This window comes from Melanostigma gelatinosum (assembly GCF_949748355.1).
Source record: "Melanostigma gelatinosum genome assembly, chromosome: 16".
NCBI classification, from domain to species: Eukaryota; Metazoa; Chordata; class Actinopteri; order Perciformes; family Zoarcidae; genus Melanostigma; species Melanostigma gelatinosum.
Window position 1 is genome coordinate 20158347 of NC_136649.1, and position 24259 is coordinate 20182605.

Genomic DNA, 24259 nt, shown 5'->3' on the forward strand with positions numbered 1-24259 from the left:
GTTTGCATTGTTTCACAGGTACATTCCAAAAATGTGACGCATACATAATCAAAATAGCCCTGAGGCATATTTATTTAAACATTTGAGATATCAAAAGTGACTTCACATGTGATGAAACATTTGGAAAGGAGTAATCTGTATTTTTATATGGTTGTGTAGAAGCAGCGTATAAAAAAACGTTAAACTCCAATAAAACTACAATATTACAATGTTCTGTTTTCTATATCTTCAGTAAAAATGTACACATGCTCATGACAATAAATATGTAAAACATACGACAAGAAGTGCTAGAATTATTAATGTGAACACGTCTTTACATTTCATCGATCAATCTGTACAAGTACAATACAGAACATACTGACTCATATAGTTCACATAATCAAATGTAGAAATACATCAAATAGAGAGACGGTGAAAGCGTTGCTGCGAGTTGAAAGCAGCGATGTGTCTGTGAGTTCATGTATCGGGCTCGAAGGCTCCATTCGTCCGGCCGGTCGGCCTCTTTGGGAGAGGCCTGTCTGTTGATCTGCCTCTCCTCCTCCTGGTGCTCGTCGACACCGGAGCGTCTGCATCTGAAAACGTGGCTCGGGACGAAGGTGCAGCAACTCCTGGCTTTTTCACCTTCTTTTTCCTTCTAGCTCTGCGGAAAACAAACATCATTCACAATCATAAATTATTTCTAAAACCATAACAAAACATGTCGGTTATAAAACCCGCTTTGCTTTTGTTACGGAAAAGAAACACTTAAAATCCCAACGCAGTGTTCAGTAACCCTTGTGAATGATTTAAGCACAGCCAGCCACTCACCTGGCATCGGTCAACTCTGGTTCGGTGTCAGAGAGGGTCGGCTCAGAGAGAAACCGAAGTTCCCCGGAAGAACTAATTGCAGCAGATACCTTGGAAAGGTAAGGAGGAGGAAACTTAAAACCATAGGAAAAGCCATCGCACCAAGCAGATACTGAAATATAGATCAGCGTGCATTCTTTTATGCAAAAAGTAAACTTTAAAGTGATACTTCTCCCAGAAAAGTTTGAACAAGAGTGTGTGACGGTCAAAAGAAAGTATCACAGAAACATATGAGACACAAGAGAGAAGACAAGAAATGTATTCGCAGCCACACCCTGTTTCACCTTTTAGCCGATTCTAATTCCTGATGAATAAAAGGTATGATTGTAATCCAGGACTTCCACACACTGTTAGTCTGTCTGCTTACCCTGGTGGGCGTCGCCCTCTCAACAGTCCCTTCAGACAAGGCTGCGTGTGCCTCAACAGACTGAGTCACCTCTTCATTGAAATTGCCTACGATATATAAAAGAACTCAGCATCTGGCAGCACATGTGGACGTTTCGTATACATTGGCCACTCGGACAAGTGATGATTCACTTACTCTGATCTGCGACATAAGAAGCTAGAAAGTATCCCTGCTGCCCATTGGCCAGACGCCCGAACCACCAGCTGTCGTTGTCTTTGTACAGCACTTGGATGACGTCACCGCGGCGTACGGTGAGTTCATCGGACCGATCAGCTCTGTAGTCGTGGAGCGAGACGACCTGGAAGAGCAGCACAAAGGTGGGGGGCTGGAGTGTGAGAGGGGAAAGGTTACGTGCGACTGAGCTCGCAGCTACGGAGGAGACTTACGACTTGTTGAACGGGGACAGGATCTGTTTCCACATGGACGCCTGAAGAGATGTGGTCAGGAAGGCTCTGATGGAGAAAAATAATTGAAATCCTGAAGAAGCAACAAAGGATATTGGCAGATAGCAGTTGACTAATCAGTGCAGCAACTTCCATGTGGTTCAGATTCAGCTGACAAAGTTAAAGTACATTTAGTTGACTCTCTACAATCAAAACAACAGCAAAAGATGGCGTTTGGTGATCATGGGAGTTTTCACCACCATTGTCCTCACTGCAGTCAGCTTCTCCCGGTTAGTGTTCCTTTAGTATCGATCAGGAAGCTGAATGATCCGCAGAGGACTCCTCCTCTCGTGAACAAACGAACTTGGGGGTTTAAAACTGGTCTTAATCCGATCATTTAAGATCCAGACTAACAACCTTCATCAGGTTCAAATATATAGTTAAAAACAAACAAGATCTAAAAGGTGTATCCGAAAAATGTGGCTTGAAACTGGATAGAATTGTAATCTATGACAGCTTGTGTGAGACGACCACAGCGCTGACGGATGGGCAGAGGGGATATTCAGCCAATGAAACGCATCGGTACTTTGATTAAAATGACAGATTTGAGATAATGTAAGTGCACAAACTCATCAAAATCTATAACATAGGTCTTTCGTTTTTTTAGCCATTCAATTGAGGAAAAGTTACTTATTATGTAACAGCCTTACCGTCTGCAGCCTGAGAGACGAAGCTCCTCTTAGACGATGACCGACTGGACTGAAACCGCCTGAAATTCCAAGAAAAAAAACTAAAAGCAGGCAAAAAAATATTTCATCTTCGACTAGAACAGAAATCTGATCACTTACGGACACAAGTGAAAACCACAAGCGGCCCATCCTTGTCTCTGTGTATGGTGTACATGCTTCAGGAGACTTAATAGCGGACCGTAACACTGGAAGTGCTTTGGTCGCAGCAGGCTTTACTTCATGCAGCTATAATCTTGGAAAAGTATTTGACCTCACATATCACAGAGCGGCAGTAAAAGTCATTCATTGGTTTGAGAGCAAATAACTGTGAGATTAACTGTACACGCCTGACTCACGGTTTTGGGTGCTCAGAGCCGCCCGGGGGATCAGCTGCTCCGCTAGAGAAGCGGAGAGCTGCAGCTGAGAGTGCGGCGACAGGAGGGACGGAGGAGGTAACGAAGAGCTTAATCCCGTCTGCAAAGAAAAGGCTGCACTTCAGTTCTCTGGCAATTTGTTTCAGGCCTCCTGATGCATTTTAAAGTCAAGATTCGGTTAAAACTTCAGGAGTTTAATACAACATCAAATTCAGTACATAATGGCAGCCAGCAGGTTGACAAACTGGCCCAGTAGAAATGCAACGCACTTCTGTAATGCTGTGCTAATCCCAATTTGAGTTCATCAATAAAAATACGTCTCGAGACACATTTCTGTGGAATGTTTCCTTTCTCAGCACTTGAGAGGAAACCTGAGAACAAGCCTGTTCAGACAGAGATTAGGTTACATCACCATATATGACCCCGATAAAGGCCGAGTATACAAAGGTGTGTTTACAAAGTAAATACTGATCAAACACTCACAGTGCCAGAATCCATGGTGAAGCTCCTCCCCGTGTGAGTGATGCTCATTCTGTCTGAAAACCAAACACAACAAAAGCAGAAGATTTTCCCACGTAAACAGAGAGACGGGTCAATTGAGACGTACTGCAGCACACCATGTTCGTCATAAAACTGTGTACAAACAACACAGACAGTACCGTGTTCATAAATGTACCCAGAGGTTGAAGACTTCTGATGTGGCTCCTAAAAAAAGATTTGAAAAAGTGAGTTTTGGAGATTTTGAATTGATGTATTTCTATATGTACTTATATCTAAGTAATAGAAGATGAGTATTTACAAGTACTGAATCCAGTTGCTCTTTAACACATTGCATTTTCAATGCAAGTCGCGTTGCTTGGGCAAACTGATCCATGGTCGAAGCAGCAGATGTGTCCTGTAGCGCCGGGGGGGCCGGTGTGTTTCTGATGGTTCTGGTGTCTGTAGAAGCTGATCTGCTCGCCGCTTTCATATTGTGCACCTCCAGCTGGGAAACTGTGTGATGAAGGATGACATCGTTTGTATTTTTAATACCTGTCCTGTATGTAAGCACGGTGGATGCGCGATTCAGGGGCTATGTCCACAGGAGAAGGCACTTGTCGGGTGTTTTCACAAACCTTTGCGGTCGTACAGGTACAGGCGGACAGGCTGGCTCTGACCGAAGGCACTGAAAGCAACCATGTTTTCGTGAGGGTGGAAGGACACGCCGTGGAGAGCAGTGGGGTACAAAAGCTCAGAGTAGACTGCAACTTGGTCCCCTGAAAAGACAGAAGAGACGAGAGCTGGAGCCACTGTGCATAACACTATCAAAACTGGCAGAAAATAAACAGCATAACCTCACCTGTGTCTGTATTCCAGACATACGCCATCCCATCCTCGCTGCCAGAGAAGATGAAGTTCCCACACGGCGTGAACGTGCTATAAATCCTCTCTCTGTAGTTTGTGGCTCCGGTGTACTTCTTCACAGCCAGGCTGAAAGGGCAGAAAGATTGTAGAAAAGATGGAACATTTATATTTTAAACTTGAACAAAGAATGTATGTTTTTTGGACTGTAACAACTATTCTGGGCAACACAATACTGTATGTTTCATACATGTTTGATGATACATTCCTCTCCTATCTGTAATTATTTAGAAATACAAACACCAAGACTTAAGTCATACATCATCTTATTTAGTCTGTGTTTTAGTCAGAGGTCAGCGTTTCCTGTAATTACAGATGGTGCTTTTTAAGTTGAGTCTTATCTTATTTACATTCTCAAGTCCATCACCCTCAGGACACTGTCTTTGGCGTGGATGAGCAGGCACCGCCCGTTTGGATGGAGCTGCAGCATGTTGATGGGGACACCCCTGAGGTCACTCTCGTCAATTTTCTGCCAAGACAAAACATGCAGAGTTTCTTAAAGTATACCGCGGAATATGTACATTTGGATCAAACATGGCAAATGCAATGTCCTGTACCTTCTCTATAGACCAGCGATGACATGGGTGATGCCGCTTGCTGTCGTTTATTGTAGTTCTCCACACGAGGATTAGGCCCGTACTGTCTGCAGAGAACATTCTCCTTCCTAATTACAACAAATACAACAAAAGGAGCTATAAGAAGGCACGAGTACAACATTCTTCTTTCACATTACAAAAGACATGAATATTTTACATCATTCAGTATTTCCTACATGTACATGCAGTGGACCCCCTCCTAATGTCATTAAAGACCTGTTTTATGTACAGTATATGCAGGCAGAGGTGCCGGTTTATTGGGTTTACACACAACATTGACAACACGATACCTTCAGAGTCAAAACAAATGGAGTTGATGAAACTGTTGTGACCCTCAAACTCCTGCAGCAGCTGGCCATTCACATCGTCGACGTCGAGCCTCCACACTCGTACCAGAGAGTCGAAGCCCCCCGTCACCACCAGGTTCTGGGCTGTGGGTTGGTACTGAGCACAGTACACGAAGGATGGATGAGGGAGCACCTTCTGGGCCGATCCCTGAAGCCTCTCCACGTTCCACTCTCTGAAGCAGGAGAGCAAGAAAACATTGGAATAATGCTGACCCTCCTTTGTGCAAAGAAATGATGTTCTTTAAATAACGTTCTAGGCAGACAATCCCCACTATGGCCCAAAACATGCTGGTAACATAAACACATGATGAGCCACTTGCTATGAAGGGCACTTACTCCCCCTGGAGGTACTATTGCAAACAGCTAATACAGCAGTTCAGTCAACAAGCAGGGACAGCTCATAGTGACTGCAGATCAGTGTCATTTATTTTTCAATCTAACAAACTGAAACTTACCTGACAGTTCCATCAGAGGAGGCAGACACAAGGCTCCGATCGTCTGTGGACCAGCAGAGATCATAGACTATTTTGAGATGGCCACTGAAGGCAGCCAAAGCCTGGCCAGAGGGAATCTCATACACTGAAACAGTAAATGAATGGGTTACTCATTGAACAGTATCGATTATTCTTATTTGAATGTGCTTGGAAGTTGTAGAGTCCTGAGATCATCCCCAGAGCTGATCATGTATAAACAGCAAGTGAATTAGCGTGTGATTACTGCTGAGGAGTGAAGAGCAGCGTCAGCAGGAGGAGCTTCACACGGACGAGCTGTTGCTTACCTACTACAGGGAAAGCGTCCGTGTCAGCACAAGCAGCAGCCAGCATCGCCCCGGTATGAGAGAAGCACAATGTGAAGCAGCCCATCCGACCACCGCGGAACGACAGCATGGACTTGTTAGGAATCCGACAGACCTTAAAACAGAGAATCAACCACATTTCAAGGACAGGTTCACATTTTCTGTGTAAAAACAACACTGATATGGCCTTGTGTGCAGTGCCGTTAGCGTCAGCTGAACTTAACATCATTGTCATATTACGTAGAACATGGAAAGTGAAATTGTTCTCCCGTCTCTTACATAGGTGATGCATGAGAAAGAGATCACTTGACAGCCACGATGGACGGGAGGAATGATCACAGCGACCACAAACAGCTTGAATGTAAACTTGTGAGTGCTGTTTGTCTGGTTCATCAAACAATAATTCCTAATTCCACCGACCTGTCCAGGCAGCCTGCTCCATCTCAAGGCTGGCGGCTTGCTGTCTAGAGGCTGAGTCAGGCTTCTCTTGGTGACCTCATTCTGCAGTTCACTGTAGGAGGTGCTACCCCTCTCCTCCTGCAGGGCCATCATGGACCGAATACTGGGGTCCACCTGCAGAACAAAGGCCAATCCTAGATCACAGCATATCACTGAATCCACTTGTGGCTTAACACCAGAATATCTGAAACAGCTTTATATCTACAGTATCACTAATACCTTACACGTCAACGATTTGCATGTCTACAGACCTACAGTGACAATGTAAGACAGATTACACAGTAGCAGCTATAAGCCAACAAAGAACGTACATGTTCAGGGAGTTTGATGCCTTTCACCGTGACATAAAGGGTGGATGCGTATTTGTTCCGGGGGTACTTCCTCCACCACTCGACCACCTCAATCGTTTTGGGTTGTCTCTTTGCCCGAGGTGGCGGGCCGAAGAGCTGGAGGCGAAGTTTACTGTCGATATTCAGCATACCATTTGTGCCGACAAGCTGAAAGGATACAGAGAAACTTGTGAGATAAGGATGATAAAGAACAGTTCAAATCCAAGTCAAACCAGGCCAAATATAGTACCTTGAGAAAAGCCCAAGCAATCTTTCTGAATCCTCGCTCATGCTGGTCAACGTCAACGTTGGCTCTTGCTTCTTCCATTGTTATGAAGTCCAGGATCTTCAAGAAACATTTAAATACAAAGAATTATTGACGGCGACATTGAAGTTGGCCAAATATGTCGAGATGAAGTGTCTCTTACTTCAAAGAGAAGTATGACTCTGGGGCTTTCATCCTTTTGTTCAACAAAGTAACCGAAGCGTTCGTTGAAGATGATCTGCTCCTGCCACTCAGGGATGATTGATTTGTTCTTCTTGAAGTCAAATGGTTGAGTCATGATGGGGAGAATGTGGTCAACGTTGTCTTGCTCATAAAATGAGGAGACTGGCCGATGGCTGTGAAAAACAAGACAACATTTAGATATTGTGTTCATTCAAAGGCTTTACCACACTCTGCACCCTTTGACATGAGAGGTGAAAATAACTGTAGACGGAACTAAAACACAAAGATAATATAGTCCTAGTGTTACAAGTTAGAGTTACAAATAAAGTATGCACCCGGCAACAGCAACACAAGTGTTACAAACCATTAAAGATGTGAAAACACAATTTAACACTGAATTAAACGCCAATCTGAACTGCAGTAGTGCAGTGTGTCTAAAGAGTGTCCGTTCTCACCAGTCATCCTTCTTCACATACTGTCCAGTGTTCTCATCGACGACATGTATCTTCACCATCGGGTGTGAGATCAGCAGGTCCGTCTTGAGGCGATCTGTTCTGTGGACAAACACTCCCAGCACAAGGCTGTCATCAAACGTTGGTTTCTGTGGCACTTCTGCCTCCGTTTCACTCTCTTCTTTGACAACTGAAAAAACGGAAGATTAAAAAACATTAAATTCATCAACATTGTAAACTTTTAAAGGGAATTTTTCAAATGATTTCTTGTAGTTAGGCTGACAGTTAACATCCAGTTACCATGTTTTTTCTTCTTCTTTTTCTTCTTTCCCTTGGATTCAGTCTCGTTGTCCACATCAGCATCCTGGTCAGCATCTTCATCTTCATCCCTAGTGGACCAAAAACATTTTACTTCAATACGCTGCTAAGAACTGTAGTCTGTAGCCGAATAACTAAATTAAATTTAAAAAAAAAGTCTAGCATACTAGTAGATATACACACCCTACTTCCGGCTGTGTGATCACAGATTTCAGCTTTTTCTTTTTCTTCTTTCCGACATCGTTATTGAGTGAAACATTTTGGGAGAGAACACTCTCTTCCTCAGTCTTGGTGCTTGTCGCCTTTAAAGTCCTCTCCTCCTTCTGTGCAATCTGCTGCTGGTATTCATGCAGCAGCTTGTCCTCTGCATCCTCCACCTGACTCACTTCCTTGGCCTCTGTATCTCCCTTGACTTTCCCTTTTTTACTTTTCCGCTTTGGTTCCTTTCCACCACCTCCACCATCTGGCTCCAAAGCAATCTCAGACTTGGAAGCATCCGCATCCTCCTGGGTGTAACTTTTGGTATCCTCGGGTACAGGAAGGGGGGGAAGCTCCCTCCTGCTTTTCCTCTTCCCTTTTGAAGTCTGAGTCTCCTCTTGGTTTCTACTGTTGTTGACATTAACCTTTTCCGCTGTTTCACTCTCTCTTCGCTTATTCTTGGTGTAGCGAGGGCTGCCCTGTTCGGCGTGATATGTGTTCTGGAGGATGGTCTCATCATCTTCTGTGTCCTTCTCAAGGTTGAGATTCTTTTTTAGATTCTGAAGCTAAAAGAAACAGGGGGAAAGGGAGAACTAAGAAACGACAATATATACGTATGTAAAGCTTGTTTCCCTGAATACGATGTTGACCATTTCAATTACTTTGCATTACTTTCCACTTATCTTGTAGAAAGGAGGCTTAATTAAATAAACCAGGTGAAACTTTTAGAACACGTACCACAATAGTCTCCGGAGTTTCAGTCTTTTTCTTCTTCAACTTTTTCTTATCTGACTCAGAGTATTTCTTGAAGACTTCATTGAATCTTTCCCGGGTCTTTGCCCGGTCTTCACTCGCACCTGTAAAAAGGTTCCACTCATAAATGGGCAAAGTGACCCTAGACCTGGGTTACATTGAGATCAGTTAATACTATGTGATCAAAGAAGTGTATGTTGCTGTGGTGAAGGGTGCATTTTCAACTAATACTTACGATACTTGCTTATTACTTCACTATATTTATTTACTTACATACAAGACATGATCAGCAAATAAAATATGGTGCATTTTGATAGTTTAAACTACCCAACAGTGAGTAAAATAGTTTAAATTAGCCTCACCTCACTCAACTTCAACATTAAAATGCTTAAACTTGAATGCATAATAATATCAAAGAATGATACAATAATATAACACTCTGAAAGGATGTATTTTGCATTATAAACTCACCTACTGGCATCCTCAGGCACCGTTATGTCTCATTCTGAGTGCAAAACGTGCGTAATTAATCCAGGCAGGAAGGCTTTCATCCTGCAAATACAAAACACGGATCACAATCATATTGTCAAGTATACGTTACACATACAAGGAATTTGGCTTAGGTGATTTCATGTTAACCTTGCACAAAAATAAAATCTCTGCTGGATCATTCTTTGTTGGTTTGTAACGTGCACAGTTAGTTTTGCATGTTGGATCAACACAGTGGAACAAACCCACATCGTTTGCTTAGCTGAAGCTAAAAACAACATTTGTGAGACGCTAACAGTTAACGCTAGCTTGGTAAGTGCTAATATTAGCTATAGCATAAATGGTATTATTAGCTCACTAGGTTTGGTACAGAACGACTTAGCTTCTTCAAGTAACCGTTTGAAGCTCAAATTAAACCATACTCCATACAAATGGGTTCATAAAAGATGGAGAGGAGTTAGCTAAGGTGTGTATTTATACCCTGCAGTGATTGTGCTGTCCTCCGACTTCACCAACGACGCTGCGACGGTTTCCAAGTCAACCACAACAGGGCTGGACGTGAGGGGCGGGGCGTGGCGGCCATGTTTGTGACGTAACGACAACAACAACAGATTCACCAATGGCTGAACCATGGAAAATAACATACAACATAAAAATAACTTTAAAAGTTTATTTTCTACTATCAAAATGCACTAAATCACATTTAGGTGACGCAGCTGCAAACACGTATTTTTGATAGGATTTAATATATTTTTTCCTCTTACAATTAGAACACAAAAAAACTCTCTGAATTACATTACAAAATGTATAATGTGATACAATTATACATACTTGGAAGATGCTGTCACCAAAAAAAAGAGCAAAGATAAATAAATGAGTACAACAATAATAATTATAATATTTTTTTACAAAAAAAACACGAGACCAGATTCAAAAATGCAGTACTGCTAATACACTTCCCTTATTTTATATAATTGTATAATATTTGCTTCTAAATAAGAGTTGTGCGTAAAGGGTCTGAGCCGTAATCCCCACTGTCACGTGACGTTCCAGTGGGCGTGTCTGGTTGCAGGTTGGTTCGACACAGACAGGTGCGGTGCCTTTCTGCTGAAGATATGGTCATGGCTTCTGGCTTTTGTGCGGATTGCTCCCGACTGCTGAAAGAATTTTGCGTTTATTTGAGGAAGGTTTGCAGAGAGTTTCAGCAAAAAATAAGAGACGTTTTCAGGGAACTTTCTCAGTGCACCTGCTTTAGGATTGCCCCGGAGAGTAGTTTCCTGAGGAGGAGGAGGACGCAGGAGTTGCTCTCTTTACACCTGCTGTGTGGTAGGATCATTGTTCATTTTCTTTGTTGTAGACAGCATTGTTGTGGAGGGAAGTCTACCCAGTTGATTTAGCTAGATCTGTAATTTAGGAGGACATACAACGTTACATCAAAGGTGTATTTGTAACTTAAGAAAATATTGGGAATTGTATCTGTTTTTTTTTTTTCTTAGATGATGAAACTCAACTACTTAATCAGGAAAGTCTGCACGCGCTGAGCAGACTTGCATCCTCGGAAGACACTGATCTACAAACTACTGCAGCCATGTTTTATTTACATGTCAGTCATCATTGTGAGTAAAGAAATCAAACCGATGTCTATGTTGCTTGACTGATCGTCATTACAGCATGCAGGTCAGTGGTGCAAAGAATGACGCTATTGTTTGCGCTCCAGGTTTCTCAGATCACTGACTGTCGAGATAAGCCCTCCAACGAGTAGGACTGGTATCATGCAAATGTTAAACTGTATTTCTTTTGTCCAGTGTTGGGAGACCGTTCCCAGCGTGTGTTTACTCTAGTATCAGTTTAAAGACAAAATAAATAGATTTTATTTTGAAAACCCACAGTATAATAAGTAGCCTACAGAAGCAATGGTTCATATAAAGTATTACCTTTAGTCCAGGTTAGATCCAATTATATGCAAAGTGTAACCACATACTATATTTTGCTTAAACGTGGCAGTTGACAGATTCCTGTGTTTACTTGGTTGCGGTTGAGAGAACACTATGGGTTATTTAGGACCTGAATTTAAAACTCATGTTTGGCTTCAGCCAGTGAGACTGACAGCTAATTAAGATTGTGTTCCTGTAGATCATTCCTGGATATTCTAAAAAAATACTTTTGGGCCTCAAGAACTTAAACAGACTCACAAAAGTCTGCCTCTTAAACCAATGTTTTTTTTGTTTGCTTTGTGTGTTACAGTGAAATCCCCTCTACCAGATGCCTTCATGGAGCCAGTCATGGCCTTACTTTTATCAACTGACCTAGATGTGCAAAAGACGATATCTCTCTCTTTGGTCAATCTGTTAGCCAAGAATAACGGTAAGAGATAAAGAATCACAAGGTCGTCTTTTGACTTTTGAAATTAAAAAGTTAAATAACGCATCACAGTTTACACCTGAAATCCCATTTGTGTGGATCCGATGGTCATAATTGCTGTCCATGCGCTCTGATTCCAGTGTGCAAAGAGTTGGTGATTGAAATGGGGATGCTGGTGCCCATCCTGGAGCTGTTCCAGTCTGGTGACGCCGCCGCTCAGTGTCACTCGTGTGCCTGCATCACCTTGCTGGCTTCCTCAGGTTTGTTTCCGACTGGGAGGACCCTGTTGAATAAATCTCACAAAACATCTCGACAGTAAATAATTTGCATTTGGTGAAAGGACAGAACAAAATTAGAAACAACATATAGAAAACATAGCACTCAATGTATTTGAGTATTGCTAATTTAACCAGCCATTTATTTAGTGTTACAGTAGGATTTGATAGTGCAAGTGTATTTGTTTTTGCAGCATTTGTTATGTGAGGATAGCAGTATATTGTATATGTAATTCCGCACTCTGCCACAAATGCTGTATGAGCTTTTACTGCAAGGCATATGGGAATAATCAGAGGAGGAGATGGTGAGAAATAGAAAGAAGGTGCTTCATAAAATGCCTTTCTGCGTCGTCAGTATTCCAGTCTCATTCATCCTGGCTCGCCCCAAATGATATCTTGTGTAAGTCTGCAGAGACACAACATGCCATCGTAGTTCTGTTGCGATCAGCTGAGCATTCATTGGAGGTTTTTCTTTCTTTTCATACAGAATCAAAAAGTGAAGCTATCATGGTGGATGGCATCATGCCACTGTTGGCTTTAGCCAAGTCCTACGAGCCACAGGTGCAACAGAACGCCACTTGGGCTCTGTTACACCTCACACAGTCAGGTGGGATGATTTCCTTTTTTTTTTTTTTTAAGTTTTGTTTTGCTTTAATCCAACACAAACAAATCTCTTCTTTGCCCAGATTGGTCCACCAGGATCTTATGTGAAGTGGGAGCCATTCCTGTCCTGGTTCTTCTGCTGCAGTCCTCAGACTCCGAGGTTCAGTTTTACAGCTGCACCGCTCTGTGCAACATCACTGCTGTTCGGGAGCACCACCCAAAGTTGCTCAGCATGGGGGGGCATTTTTTGTTAAAGTCTCTTCTGACTCTCGTGTCTTCCTCTGTGCAAAAGGTAAATGTGACCTTAAGTGTCTGAGTTTGAAGGTAAATCATCAACAATGTTTGATAAAAATCATATATGTATTACTTTTTCAGAATTCGACTCAAGCATGCCGATGCCTACAAACTCTCTCAAGGAACGGTAATTATAAACAATGAAGCCAGAGATTGATGCCATACCTAAAGCAGACGCTGTTTGTCATTTTCATTTGTGCGCGCAGTGCTGATCCAGGAGCAGCTGATGGAGCTCGACTGTTTGGTGCCCCTGAAGGCGCTGCTGAAGAACTCTTCTCCTGTGCGGAGAGAATCTGCCATCACGCTACTTTCTGCACTGTCGGCACACCCACCGAACAATGTACGATTTCCCACACAGCACGATCATAATAATGATGGAGTTGGTAACTATTGGTGCTGTGTAACAGCTGGGAAGACTTCGAAAAGGGATTTATTAAACTATTGGGGCATTCATTTCCTTATATGTAAAACAAATATATAAAGCAACTGTTCTGTTTACATCTTAACATTGATAATATTTCCATGCTTTGATTTCAGGACGTCCTCGTGAGTGAGGGTCTGTTGGAGGAAATTGGTCAGCTGCTTCATCATCAAACATCTGTCATAATCACACACAGCTGCAAGATAATCACCGACCTGTGTAGCTCCAGCATGGGTCAGCAGGTACACTGAGGCTACAGTTCGTGACTTCGCCACACGTGTTTGTGGTGAATATGTTTGCGCAAGTAGCCTGAGATTGATTGATCCCATCATCGTTATCTAGGCTGTGATGGACAGTCTGTGTTTATCAGGACTCCTCGGGGCCCTTTTGTCTCCGTCCGTGTCAGATGAGACCTCGCTGCATGTGACGTCGTGCTTACATCACCTCATGACCTGGGGTGAGCCATGAATTACTTCTGTGTGTGTGTGTACAAAATAGGATCCCTCTTTTGAATCATTTTCATAATCCTTCACGATATGTCGCTATTTCAGATCCACTGAAGTCTAACTTGTCGGTGACAATAACATCAGAGCAAGTTTCAAGACTCGTGAGGTTGTCCGGACAAATTCAAAATCCTCAGTTGTCCTACAACAGTGCGGCCATCATCAGCACACTAGCAATGACTGGTAATGTTATGTGGTGGTATTCCTTTCTGATAACCCGCTTGGCTTTGTATTATTACATATTGTTATATTCTGTGTTTCCATACTATTTCCCCCAGAGGAGATGGTCCAGTTGCTGAGACCTCACTACATTACCATGTTGGAGTACCTGTTGGTGTTTCTCAAAAAGAAGGATGTTAAGTTGCAGCAGCTCGGCATAGTTACCGTCTTCAACCTCAAGAAAGGTGTGTATTTGTCGCACCCCTTACTTATTCAGCAACTCGGGGTACTGCAGCCATTTCAGTGATCTTATCACACTCGGTACCATTGCAAGTCAGGCGTTCTGAGCCTGCTTTGTGCCGTCTTCCTCTGCAGACGGAGGCTTTTCCTCTCTGTTGGCTGGCAGTGAGTTGGAGGCTCAGCTCTGGAAGGTGCATGCGCAGACGGAAGAAACCAGACGGCTGCTGCAAATGATTACGCCTCTTTCTCCATCTTCTGTTGACCCTTGACTTCCTCAGCACAAACGCTAAGAGACGTGCACAGTGTTTACAGTCGTGCACATTATGGACAAGCAGCTTTTTTTATTCTATCGTGTTTATTTCATTTCAAATGTTTATGTTTACTGTCAACACATTAAGTGAGAAACGAGGCAGAGATGCGGCATAGTCTCAACTTTAATGAAATATGGCGTATAGTTCCACTTTTTAACAGGTTCACAAGTGATAGTTATGAGCAATCCTTAAACTATAGGATCAAATATTGATGATCAGATACATTTGTTTTTATATGCTTTTATTATAATAAACTCTTTTAACCTCTACGCCTCTAACTTTGCTTTGAGTGATATCATGAATCAAACAAAGCAACTGTCGGTGCAATAAATGTTTTGTGCATCGTATTCTCTAAAACAACACTCACAAAACTGAAGCAAAGTCTTTGGAAACTAAGTTCCTTAGCAGCTTTGAAATATGTGATTGCTATACTTCACAAAATCAAAGGGAAAGATAGGAATTCACACAAACTTTATCCAACAACCTATAGCCTTCTGTTCTTTGCACACGTGAGCTCTTCTAATTCCACCGTGACCAAACCGAGGAAGGGGAAGTGCTCGGATTGCAAGAAATATCAGGAATAAGCAAAAAAGCATGGCTAACACACGTTGGGATTGTTAGAATGGCTATTCCTAGTATTTCCCAGAGGCAACACTCGCCAGCAAGCTATCATCACTACATCTACTGTTTTTTTTGGATCTTCATGATTAGTTCAGAAACCTGCTGTACTCAGGAAAGCAATAAAGAAGTTGCCCAATGTTTGTGCCACGGCTTACACACAGAAAAGTGCCCGAATGCTGACGTCCTCGGTGAGACAGGCAAGGCTGTACTCTTACATGCTCGTACAAGGTGCCGAAGGGCAGCGGAAATGGCTGTACTGCAGCGTGACTCCTGTGTATCGCAGCTCTCCAGCAGAGTCTTTGAGCCCATGACTGCAGCTTCTCAGATGACTTCTGGAGAATGCACGATAGGGCGACAAAAAGGAGATATTAAATCAAAAGGTTTCAGGGCAGCTTAAGAGACAAGGAGAACATTTGTCATCTATTTTTAGACTTTTCATGAAGGGGAACTACATACAGGGAAAGGAGAGGCTACGCCCATACTGTCCGGCATTGCGCCACGAGGTGAAATGTTGCAATACTTATCGGCCCTTTTCACAGCAGCCATGTTGACGTGTCATTGCAGGGTAAACATAGATGTAATTAATAACAATGAGTCTGGCCCTGTTCCATTTAGATGGGCCCTGGTATTGTGCATGCTGTCTCACTGCAGTGGCTGTGACGCACTTAATATAACAGGACCGTGAATCATTTGATCAATTACAATGACTGCTGTTAAAAGGGTCTATAACTTGTGAGTTTGCAAGCTTTCAGTGTGCGGACAGGCACTTTTTCTTTCCTTTTTTCCTGGATGATTTGAATATTGTATGTAGAGGCCACCAGGGTGTGGAACTTTCTTGTCCACCAACCAAAACAACTACTGCACTTTCCCCAGCGCCTTAGTCTTGTATGATTTTATATGCATGGCCTGCACAGCTCACAGTTCAAGAGGAATGAATGGTGGTGATTGTGTGGTCTCGCTGCCATGCCTCATTAAATATGATTGGAAACAGACATGACTGATTGATGGAACAAGTCTGTAATCTGCCTCACCTGCTCGTTGGTGGCTCTGGATTTCCTCCAGGCCTGTGAGGGTCCTGAGGGACCTGCGTTCTTTGAAGGCCACAACAGGCACCATGTCCTCCTCATTGCTCAGCACCAGCTGGGAGGTCTTCGCCCCCACTGCCAGCTTGACGGCAACTTCTATAGTGCCGTTGCGCACAGGCTCTGTGGTTTCCTTTGGTTGGGCTTCATTTGGCAAAATACTCGCTGGAACAGATGTCTGTGTTAAAAAGGATTAACCGATTTGGTCGTAGATGTGGAGCTGGTTAGTCATTAGGATGCTGAATGTGTGTCATATGAGCCCAGGGGCAATGTACTTTTACAAAAAGTTAGCAGTACATCTCACCGTATCTGGAGAATCTGTCCTTCTGGTTCTCCGCATGATCTCCTCAAGTCGCTGGAAAATAAAACGGCTTTTATTAAACTGGTAGAGTCAGCTTTGTGTAACCGTGCAGTCTCTTAACGGGACAGAGCTTTTGAGCGCCTTTATTTTTATCAGCACAGATAATACAGTGTTGTGTACAGATATAGTAATTCACATTCCAGACTATTTAGACTGTTAAACCTTTTTTCTTGCTTGACGAGCTGCCTCCTCCTTCTGTGCAAATATTTCTCGCTCTTGTTTCATCTGCTCTGCTTTTGCCCTCTCTTTGGCCTGTTCCTCCTCTCTCTGTACAAACAACAATGTCCATCAGAAATAGATTACAAATAAAAAGACAAAAAAGCATCCAGAAGGACTCCCCGTGGGTGCAGACGTTGTCCCCTCGGCAAAAGCACTGCGGAATGTTTGCATTTCCTACCTGTTTCCGCAGAAGAGCGGCTTCCCTCATAGCCTGAGCTCTTTCTTCTTCGGCCTGTCTCTGCTCCTCTTCCTCCCTCCTCATCTTCTCCTCGATGAGACGCTGAGCCTCGGCCTGCTCTCGCGCTCGCTCGTCTGCCCTCTTGCGCTCCAGCTCCTCACGACTCCGCCTGGACATAAACGAATACATTTATGTCCAATAATCATGACCTGTAATACAACAGTCTGGATGGCCTGCTATTGCAGTGTTTCTGTATCGTAGGTGGACATGGTTACCTTTCGGCCTCTTCTCTTTGCAGGCGCTCTTGCTCCTCTCCCTCACGTTGTAGTCGGGCCTCTCTCCTTTTTTCAGCCAGGAGACGTGAGGCCTCCCCTGGGTCTGTAGTCCCGGCTGAAGGTCTACACATGACTTTAGGAGGCTGTGCGGCTGGCTGAAGAGGCGTTTGGGGAGGACCTGAAGAGAAATATCATCAACTTCAATACACAATTGTTTTAAATACAGCACTTTATTTAAGCATTTCTCGAGCTTACTTCCATGTTCTGCGGTCTCTTTGTCGGGTAGCTTCAAACACAGAGCCTCTGGTGGATTTTCATCCCTGATTTTCTCTCGCTGATCTTGAGCCGGAGTCCTGACAGGCCTTGAGTTACCAGGGCAGAGGGCTGAGCTACAAACGGTAGCATCTTCCTCAGGGACAGACGGGAGCTCGAGCTGCAGCGGGGTCGAGTGTCTGCTGATTGACCTTCGGGGGGTCCTTTAAGATCCAGAAAGAAGAGAGCAGATGCCCCGCTTTGTTCGGATCACTGGTGCTATGTCGTGAATGTAAAGCGGATGTTTTTGGTCAGAAACATTTCACTTACCGTTCAGGTGAGGGGGAAGTTGTTCTGCTCTGTTTGGCTGTTTTCACACTGGTGTTGACGGCGGGTGGTCTCGTATTTGAGTTCTTCTTATGAGCGTCTTGCTGTCTTGCTGCTTTGATCTAAACCAAAAAGAAATATCAGAATTATCTTTTGACATAATGTTTCTCAAATCAGAAAAAGACTGGAAAAAATAGACAGCAGGGTGGTCGTAAAAATATATCAGACCAGAGGGACGGCTAGAATTACCTGTGCCGTATTGATGCTCCTGTGCTGCTTGTTGTTGGGACTCTGGGAGGCGGATGGCATGTGGTGGACTGAACCAGAGTGGTGCTGGGGTTTGTGAGGGGCAGTGACGGTGGAATTCATGGAGTGGAATGAAACTGCACGGCGACAAACATGGACAACTGAGCCAGTGATTTGTGCCGTAATTGTGGGAAATTGGAGGAAATATGCACAAATGGTGGAAACGGTGATGGAATTGTGAAGCAGTGCGCAAAGAGAGAGGAAAATGAGGAGCTGGTTAGTTGTAGTAGTAGTAGGCTATCTTACAAATGCACTACAAGCAATTGGCATTGCCATAATGTTAAAGCAGGGTTCTCCTATCATGGGAGTGAGTACCTTCTTCTCCGGACTGACAGCCAGCACTCTTGCTCCTGGCCAGATAGGAGCATGTGGGGGCAAGCAGGTGACTGACCAAGTTCTTCTCCCATGTTGTCAGAGGCAAGCGACGTGGTACTAGCATATCGATCAGTATAGAGTTTAAAGTGCGGCACAAACACAAAGATAAGGCACTCCAAGATGTTACACAATGAACAGATACTGTTAAGTATGGTGTTATGGGTTTTAAAAGCGAGTGAAGAAAAGAAAGCACATTTGTCTCTGCTTACCGTTCTTGGTGAGTCTCCTTCCTCTCGAGGTCTGACCGAGGCTGTGTTGGGCCCTTTGGCTCTTCTCCACTGTCTTACGCACTGCAGATTCATATCGCTCCTTAATTCAGGACAACAAGCTTCAGTGGCGATGTTACTCAACTCAGAGCATGGGAAAGCCCCGGCACTCTCTAAAAAATAAAGGTGTTTTGATTTCCATCCATCAAAACTCACTTTCTCCTCCTTCAGTCTCTGCTTGCGCTTCTCCTCCACAGCAGTACGTTTCCTCTCCTCTTTGAGCCTCTGGTCCAGGAGCTTCTTCCTGCGCTCCTGCAGTTGTTGTTCGTAGTACTGCCTGGCCCGCCGCTCCCGCTCCAATCTGCCCTGCTCCCGAGAGGCTGAGGGGGGGGGAAGTGAACCGGTGTGAATAGAGCACTCGTTATGTGTGTTGACATGACAATGAAATAACAATGTCACATACCGATTAACTTCTGGTGCTCTTGTCTTCTCTCCCGCGCTGCTTTCAGCCTCTCATCAATATTTGGTCCGTTGGCCACTAGAACGCCAAGATGACACTTTGTAGTCACTGGTTTGGTGCCATAAATTACATAAATATACTATTAGTTGTATTAAACATTGAAACACCAAAATGTAGACAGTCAGTCTGTGAAATGAAGTCATGCTGAAAGTCATAATCCAGTATCCGAATAATATGACAGCTGCCTGATAAAAGGATGAATGTGAGATGGCCGTGTTGCAGATTTGGGCAGCCTTGTTGACAGAACAGGCTGTTTTCTTTGCCTGTGATTTTGGTTCGATGTAACCATTGTCTAAAAGTGAGGGGAAAACAGCATGTTACTCTGTTAAAAATAAAGACAGCAATACCTCTGACCTCTTCTTCTTTTTCATCATCTGACACTCAATATTCCTTTGATATTTTGGATTTTCTACTCTCTGTAAATGCATCTTTTAGTACAACAGATGGCGTTAAGGGAGCGTTGCGTACAAAGCAAAAACAAATCAGCTTGAACAAATGGTCCCAAATAGTGACTCATGAGGACTTGGGTGGCCTTAGGGGTCAGCTGCAAAGAAAAGAGCCATTATCAATAGCTTGCGTATAAAAAGAGAAGAGAACATGCTGGCACCTGATAAGTCGTCATGACCGAAGAGCATTTATACAAAAGCACGAGGGGTGGGGGGGTGGGGGGGGGGGGGGTAACCATCGCATGTATGAATGCCTTTAGGGTTGAACAATATCAGGATGCTGGTCATGCTATTATTATTATATTGTTTATTATGTCTACAGATTCCCCCTGATATCCTGGTGTTTATTGTTGCCATGCTCACTTACAGAATGGTTTCCCAAAGAGAATGTATGTATTCTATTCGTGCGTCATCAACATGATCAGATGCCGCTGTGTTTGAGATCTACAGTCATTCTGGCTTTGCTTCAAGGAAAGGCTTGTTTTGATCAGATACCACGCAAATAACATTACCGATGCATTCTGAAGCAACAGCACAGACAGAAGCTACGAACCTCCTGATCTTTCGAATCCATTCCTCTTCTTCTGGCTGTTGACGGTACGTGTAGAAAGCGGTCCCTGCGATGGAGGGATGTCACTGTGTTTCTCCTGCACAGCCATGCTAGCATTTGAGCCTGGCATACCAATGCTCGCACTCTTAAAAACCTCCTCCTCTCTCTCCTCCTTTCTCTCCTCCTCCTCCTCCTCTTTTGAATTTCTATTTCAAGATGCCTTCGGGTCCTCACTCTCCAAGTTGGCTGTGCAGAGAGCTGCCCTCTGCACCAGCTGCTTGTTCATCTGTGCCTTCTAGACCAATGAGAGAGAAAAGCATGAACACAAAGCATCCAGTTATAGCCGTCCTGTGGCTTAGAGATAAATCAAATGTACTCCTGTCTCCTCAAAATCTATGGACGTCTGGAGAGATTCTGATCCTCAATGAGTCTATAAAAAGGCGACTCCCCCTTTAAAGAGATCCCCCTTGTGGGCTGCTCTGGTTTACTTTCACATAATACTGTATAGCTGTGTCACTTTAATTCCCCCACCACACTGCCAGCTTGCCAGATGGATGTAGCCGAAGGGATGCAGCGTTTCCTGGAGACAGAAAAAAAAAAATGGCAGCAAAGATGAGAGCCTGTCTTCATGAATGATTACCATGAAAACGGTGGTGTAATATTCAGTGAGATACATTGCTTTGACATTGACCTATTCTGATGGAGTCAGTGTTCTCAATAGAGGAAAACGTGATGTTTTTCTTTTCCCACTATGATTCCTTCCTGATGAATGAAATAGAATGACCACTAGATGGAAGTCTTTCTATCTGGAGAACACGCTGAAGTCAGCTTTGCCATTAAATGGCTATATATCTATATATACACAATACAATTCCCTTTCTGCAGCTTCCTGGTCCTGTGCACTGTGAAACGGCAAAAGGTCCGTGGACAGCTTTTTTGGGCATCCGTTTCTGGCCAAGTAACTATTATTATAGGATCCCCTTCCCTATAATAAGAATTGAATCTTTATCAATGGTTTTCTCTTTGACACAAAATTGTTCTCATTCTGTGGGCCCTCTGTGCATCCGACAAGCTGACCTACAATCTGGCTTCGAGGTGGAATTAAAATGGACACAATCAGTGATAACTTAAGGCTGACTATTTTCAAAACAGTAACAAATCTTACGGTCTGCATCCGCCTACAGCTCCAGAGATCAATGTGAGGGCTCACAAGACAGGTAGCATGGTAGCAAAGAAGAAAAGAGAACCAAGTCATCTTGTTTTTGCTCTTGTCTTGTGTCTTGTGTTTTTTTATATTCTAAAGTCAAACTTTCTGTCTCTTAATGTCAAAAAAACGGAAGTCATTTTTTTTTTTGGACCAACGCATTTGACTAACATTATATCGTCTCATCTCGGCCCTTTGACCTCTTCTGTTGAACTATTCAATTCAGGGTTGAAGTGTGACGAATAAATCAACGAGGCAGGTACATTGTGCTTCGTGTTTAATAAGAATAAACCAAACGTCTCTTTATTTTTCAGGTGTCATTGTTTGTTGCTTCATCAACGACACATGCTCGCTCTTCCATGTAGGAATGTCTGGTTCTTAAATGACACAAATATAACAAGTAAATACATGATGCTTATAACTAGGTTGCAAATGAACCATCAACATCAAATATCAGATGAAATAAACATCATTAAATACATCTGTATCAATAACCTAGATAATTAACAAAGACACAGGTAAATATGACTAAATCTATGGTTTAAATACACGTATGCTGCCATATAGTGGTAGAAAGGGTGAACACTTACTTCGCTAAAGCAACAGCACAATAAAGTGGAAACACAAATATCAGTGCCAACAGCAACATTTCTGTGAACACAAAAATGACTTTAATTCAATTATATTACAGTTATAAACAGTCTCTCACGCAAGTCTGGTCTGTGTACTGATGGAGTGAAGATGTCTCTGTTCAGAGCATATTGTACTCCACTCTACTGCACACTTGTGGTCAAACTACAAAAAAAAGAGTTTTTAAAGAGACCGAGATGGAGTCGTGCTCGTGAAATGTTTGTGGCTGCACGAGTCAACACTTTCCAAACAGTTTTAAGAAATCTCATGTACAAATTCATCTGTCGACTGAATGACTCTGTGAATGGGATCATACTTGTTTTAACCAACATAAGGTTTAGCACCACACGCTACCAGTCCCAGCTGTGGAGACATTGGCACAGCTGTCTCTTTGTAAGGCGTTGCTAGGCCTCTGTACTTTTATTGTTTGTGTCTGTCTTTTTATGCATCTGTCTGTATGGACCCCGAGTCTGAAATAAAGTCTATCTGTCTATCTATCTATATGACGAACTGTATTACATCAAACAATTCACCGATTCATCGAAAACTTGATTCTTGCTGACTACATGGATAAATAAATATTAAACTGCAGGCAGTCATTGCTAACATACTCCCATCGGACCATGATTATTTATTTATCTTCAGTAATGTATTTTCTTCTAATGTTACCCTGGTATGTGCTTACACCATAGACTACATAAGAATTTCTTGCATGCAGTCATTCTATAGCCTTGACTTTTATTTTACACAGTTTGTGCGATTAATAAGCTGGATATTGTCGTCCAATTAAGTAACATAGGACGCAGTGATGTGTTGATATACAATAGAAGACATTTACAACCACATAATAATCCAACCAGTCATTGAGATTGTGAGTAATTGATTTAAAGAAAGTTCTGGTTGTCACTTGAGGTTAACCCGTACGTGCTTGCTGCCTTGCAGCCTACAATGGGCCCCCTGACACCAACGACAACAATGGCCTCTGGCTGCGTTTCACTGACGAAGCTCGCCAAAGTCCCCCAACGAAGAGAAATAGTCACAAGGATACACTACACCACTGTCAGGTGGTGTGCCCACAGAGTCACTAGAGCACAAACAAGATGGGGATAACTGGTCGACAACCAACAGCCGGAAAAGGCCCCTGGACATTGTGGCTACATGGGATAAGATTGCATGGTAGGTATCAAGTCATTCTGTGGTTCACCCTAGACGACATAGTCAAAGGTGTCAATTTAAGGGCTTGGTTGCTCGCTCATGCATATTCATTAGTGTCAACTAAACAGTCATCTAAATACATATAAGAACTCGAAGTTGTGTCTTGCCACCTGAGACACCTCATCTCTGCTGAGAGATTAAAGAATTATTGCATTTAATTGTTTTTTTAAATTCAGGTAAATACTTTTTGTTCTTTATCAGAGCAGAAAAGTCAACCATGGCATGTTTCTCTTGGTGGCAGATGTGAACTTCAGAGTGTTTAAAGTTGCGTGCGATGACAACATGCATCAGAGAATGAGGTTAATATGTGAGACTACAAGGAGAAGCATGTAACTTTGCACAGTTGCTGACATCCTGCAGGGACGAGGATCTCCTCAACCCCTCGTAGCCGGTATTGAATCATGTAATTAAGGGCAGACTCCCTCAGCACAGTGGTCAGGTTGGTGTCACTGAGAGTATCACGGGAAGGAAAAGCAAGCATCCTTTACAGTTCTAGGCAAAGCGAAGTAAAGTAGTTCCATAAAGTTAAGCGTGATGTTTCGTTTGCTACACATCGACTAAATATATATCCCTCAACGTAGAATGTTAAAACTTCCTCAAATGGGTAGAACATACAGATGTTTTTCTGATTTGATAATAATCGGATGTTTCCCTGTTATTCCCTCGAAGCTAAATCTATTTATTTTGTTGTGAATTGTGATACCTCCACATAATGACACATGCAACACTGACTGGGGCGCGTAAATAATTTAGAGCCTAGTTTCATCGGATACCAGCAACTTTAGACGTTGACGTATGGCTTACAGACTGGCTGTATGTGTAATTGATGAGATGATGAGTTATCCTCCAGCATTCAACAGAGGTTGCTAAAGCATGCCTCAACAAAGCCAAATCATGCAACATAACCAGTACCACTGCTTTTTGTTGTGGGGACACACATCATACCGTATTTTCCTTATTCTGTACTTATTCAAGTAAATATCCTCGTGCAAAAATCAACAA

General features: G+C 43.1%; 3 protein-coding genes across 6 annotated transcripts; 1 reads left to right on the forward strand and 2 right to left on the reverse strand.

Annotated features, from left to right (window-relative positions):
• Positions 1-43: 43 nt before the first annotated feature.
• Positions 44-9859, reverse strand: ahi1 (Abelson helper integration site 1). Of its 2 annotated transcripts, XM_079286411.1 has the most exons (27): positions 9804-9859; positions 9306-9386; positions 8820-8938; positions 8067-8647; positions 7866-7954; positions 7569-7755; positions 7094-7286; positions 6916-7011; positions 6648-6833; positions 6298-6450; positions 5860-5992; positions 5537-5660; positions 5025-5254; positions 4696-4802; positions 4489-4607; positions 4077-4207; positions 3853-3993; positions 3537-3730; positions 3397-3442; positions 3221-3273; positions 2720-2837; positions 2346-2404; positions 1639-1704; positions 1388-1550; positions 1214-1299; positions 808-896; positions 44-640 (listed from the first exon to the last, which is right to left on the reverse strand). In XM_079286411.1, the coding sequence occupies exons 2-27, from the start codon at positions 9313-9315 to the stop codon at positions 457-459; spliced, it is 3657 nt and encodes a 1218-aa protein (XP_079142537.1). In that variant the 5' UTR covers positions 9316-9386; positions 9804-9859; the 3' UTR covers positions 44-456. The 2 variants fall into 2 exon arrangements, with proteins under 2 accessions (XP_079142537.1, XP_079142538.1); XM_079286412.1 differs by lacking the exon at positions 808-896 and having other exon boundaries at positions 548-640.
• A 585-nt stretch (positions 9860-10444) lies between these two features.
• LOC306789944 (uncharacterized protein) lies at positions 10445-14498 on the forward strand (the record flags this gene model as incomplete). The annotated part of the gene is made up of 13 exons (XM_079286042.1): positions 10445-10649; positions 10820-10939; positions 11568-11687; positions 11825-11944; positions 12447-12566; positions 12646-12854; positions 12938-12983; positions 13063-13196; positions 13394-13519; positions 13620-13734; positions 13829-13963; positions 14059-14184; positions 14315-14498. 13 exons carry the CDS (start codon positions 10445-10447, stop codon positions 14446-14448), a joined length of 1710 nt encoding a protein of 569 aa, XP_079142168.1. The 3' UTR covers positions 14449-14498.
• An 18-nt stretch (positions 14499-14516) lies between these two features.
• Positions 14517-20338, reverse strand: LOC306789943 (ensconsin-like; the record flags this gene model as incomplete). 3 transcript variants are annotated; one of them, XM_079286040.1, is made up of 14 exons in its annotated part: positions 14517-15443; positions 16143-16371; positions 16498-16548; positions 16717-16821; positions 16952-17120; positions 17227-17404; positions 17482-17702; positions 17809-17927; positions 18055-18188; positions 18427-18543; positions 18696-18795; positions 18909-19072; positions 19156-19230; positions 20212-20338. In XM_079286040.1, the coding sequence occupies 14 exons, from the start codon at positions 20336-20338 to the stop codon at positions 15433-15435; spliced, it is 1800 nt and encodes a 599-aa protein (XP_079142166.1). In that variant the 3' UTR covers positions 14517-15432. The 3 variants fall into 3 exon arrangements, with proteins under 3 accessions (XP_079142166.1, XP_079142165.1, XP_079142167.1); XM_079286039.1 differs by having other exon boundaries at positions 18055-18212; XM_079286041.1 differs by lacking the exon at positions 18427-18543 and having other exon boundaries at positions 14519-15443.
• Positions 20339-24259: the final 3921 nt, after the last annotated feature.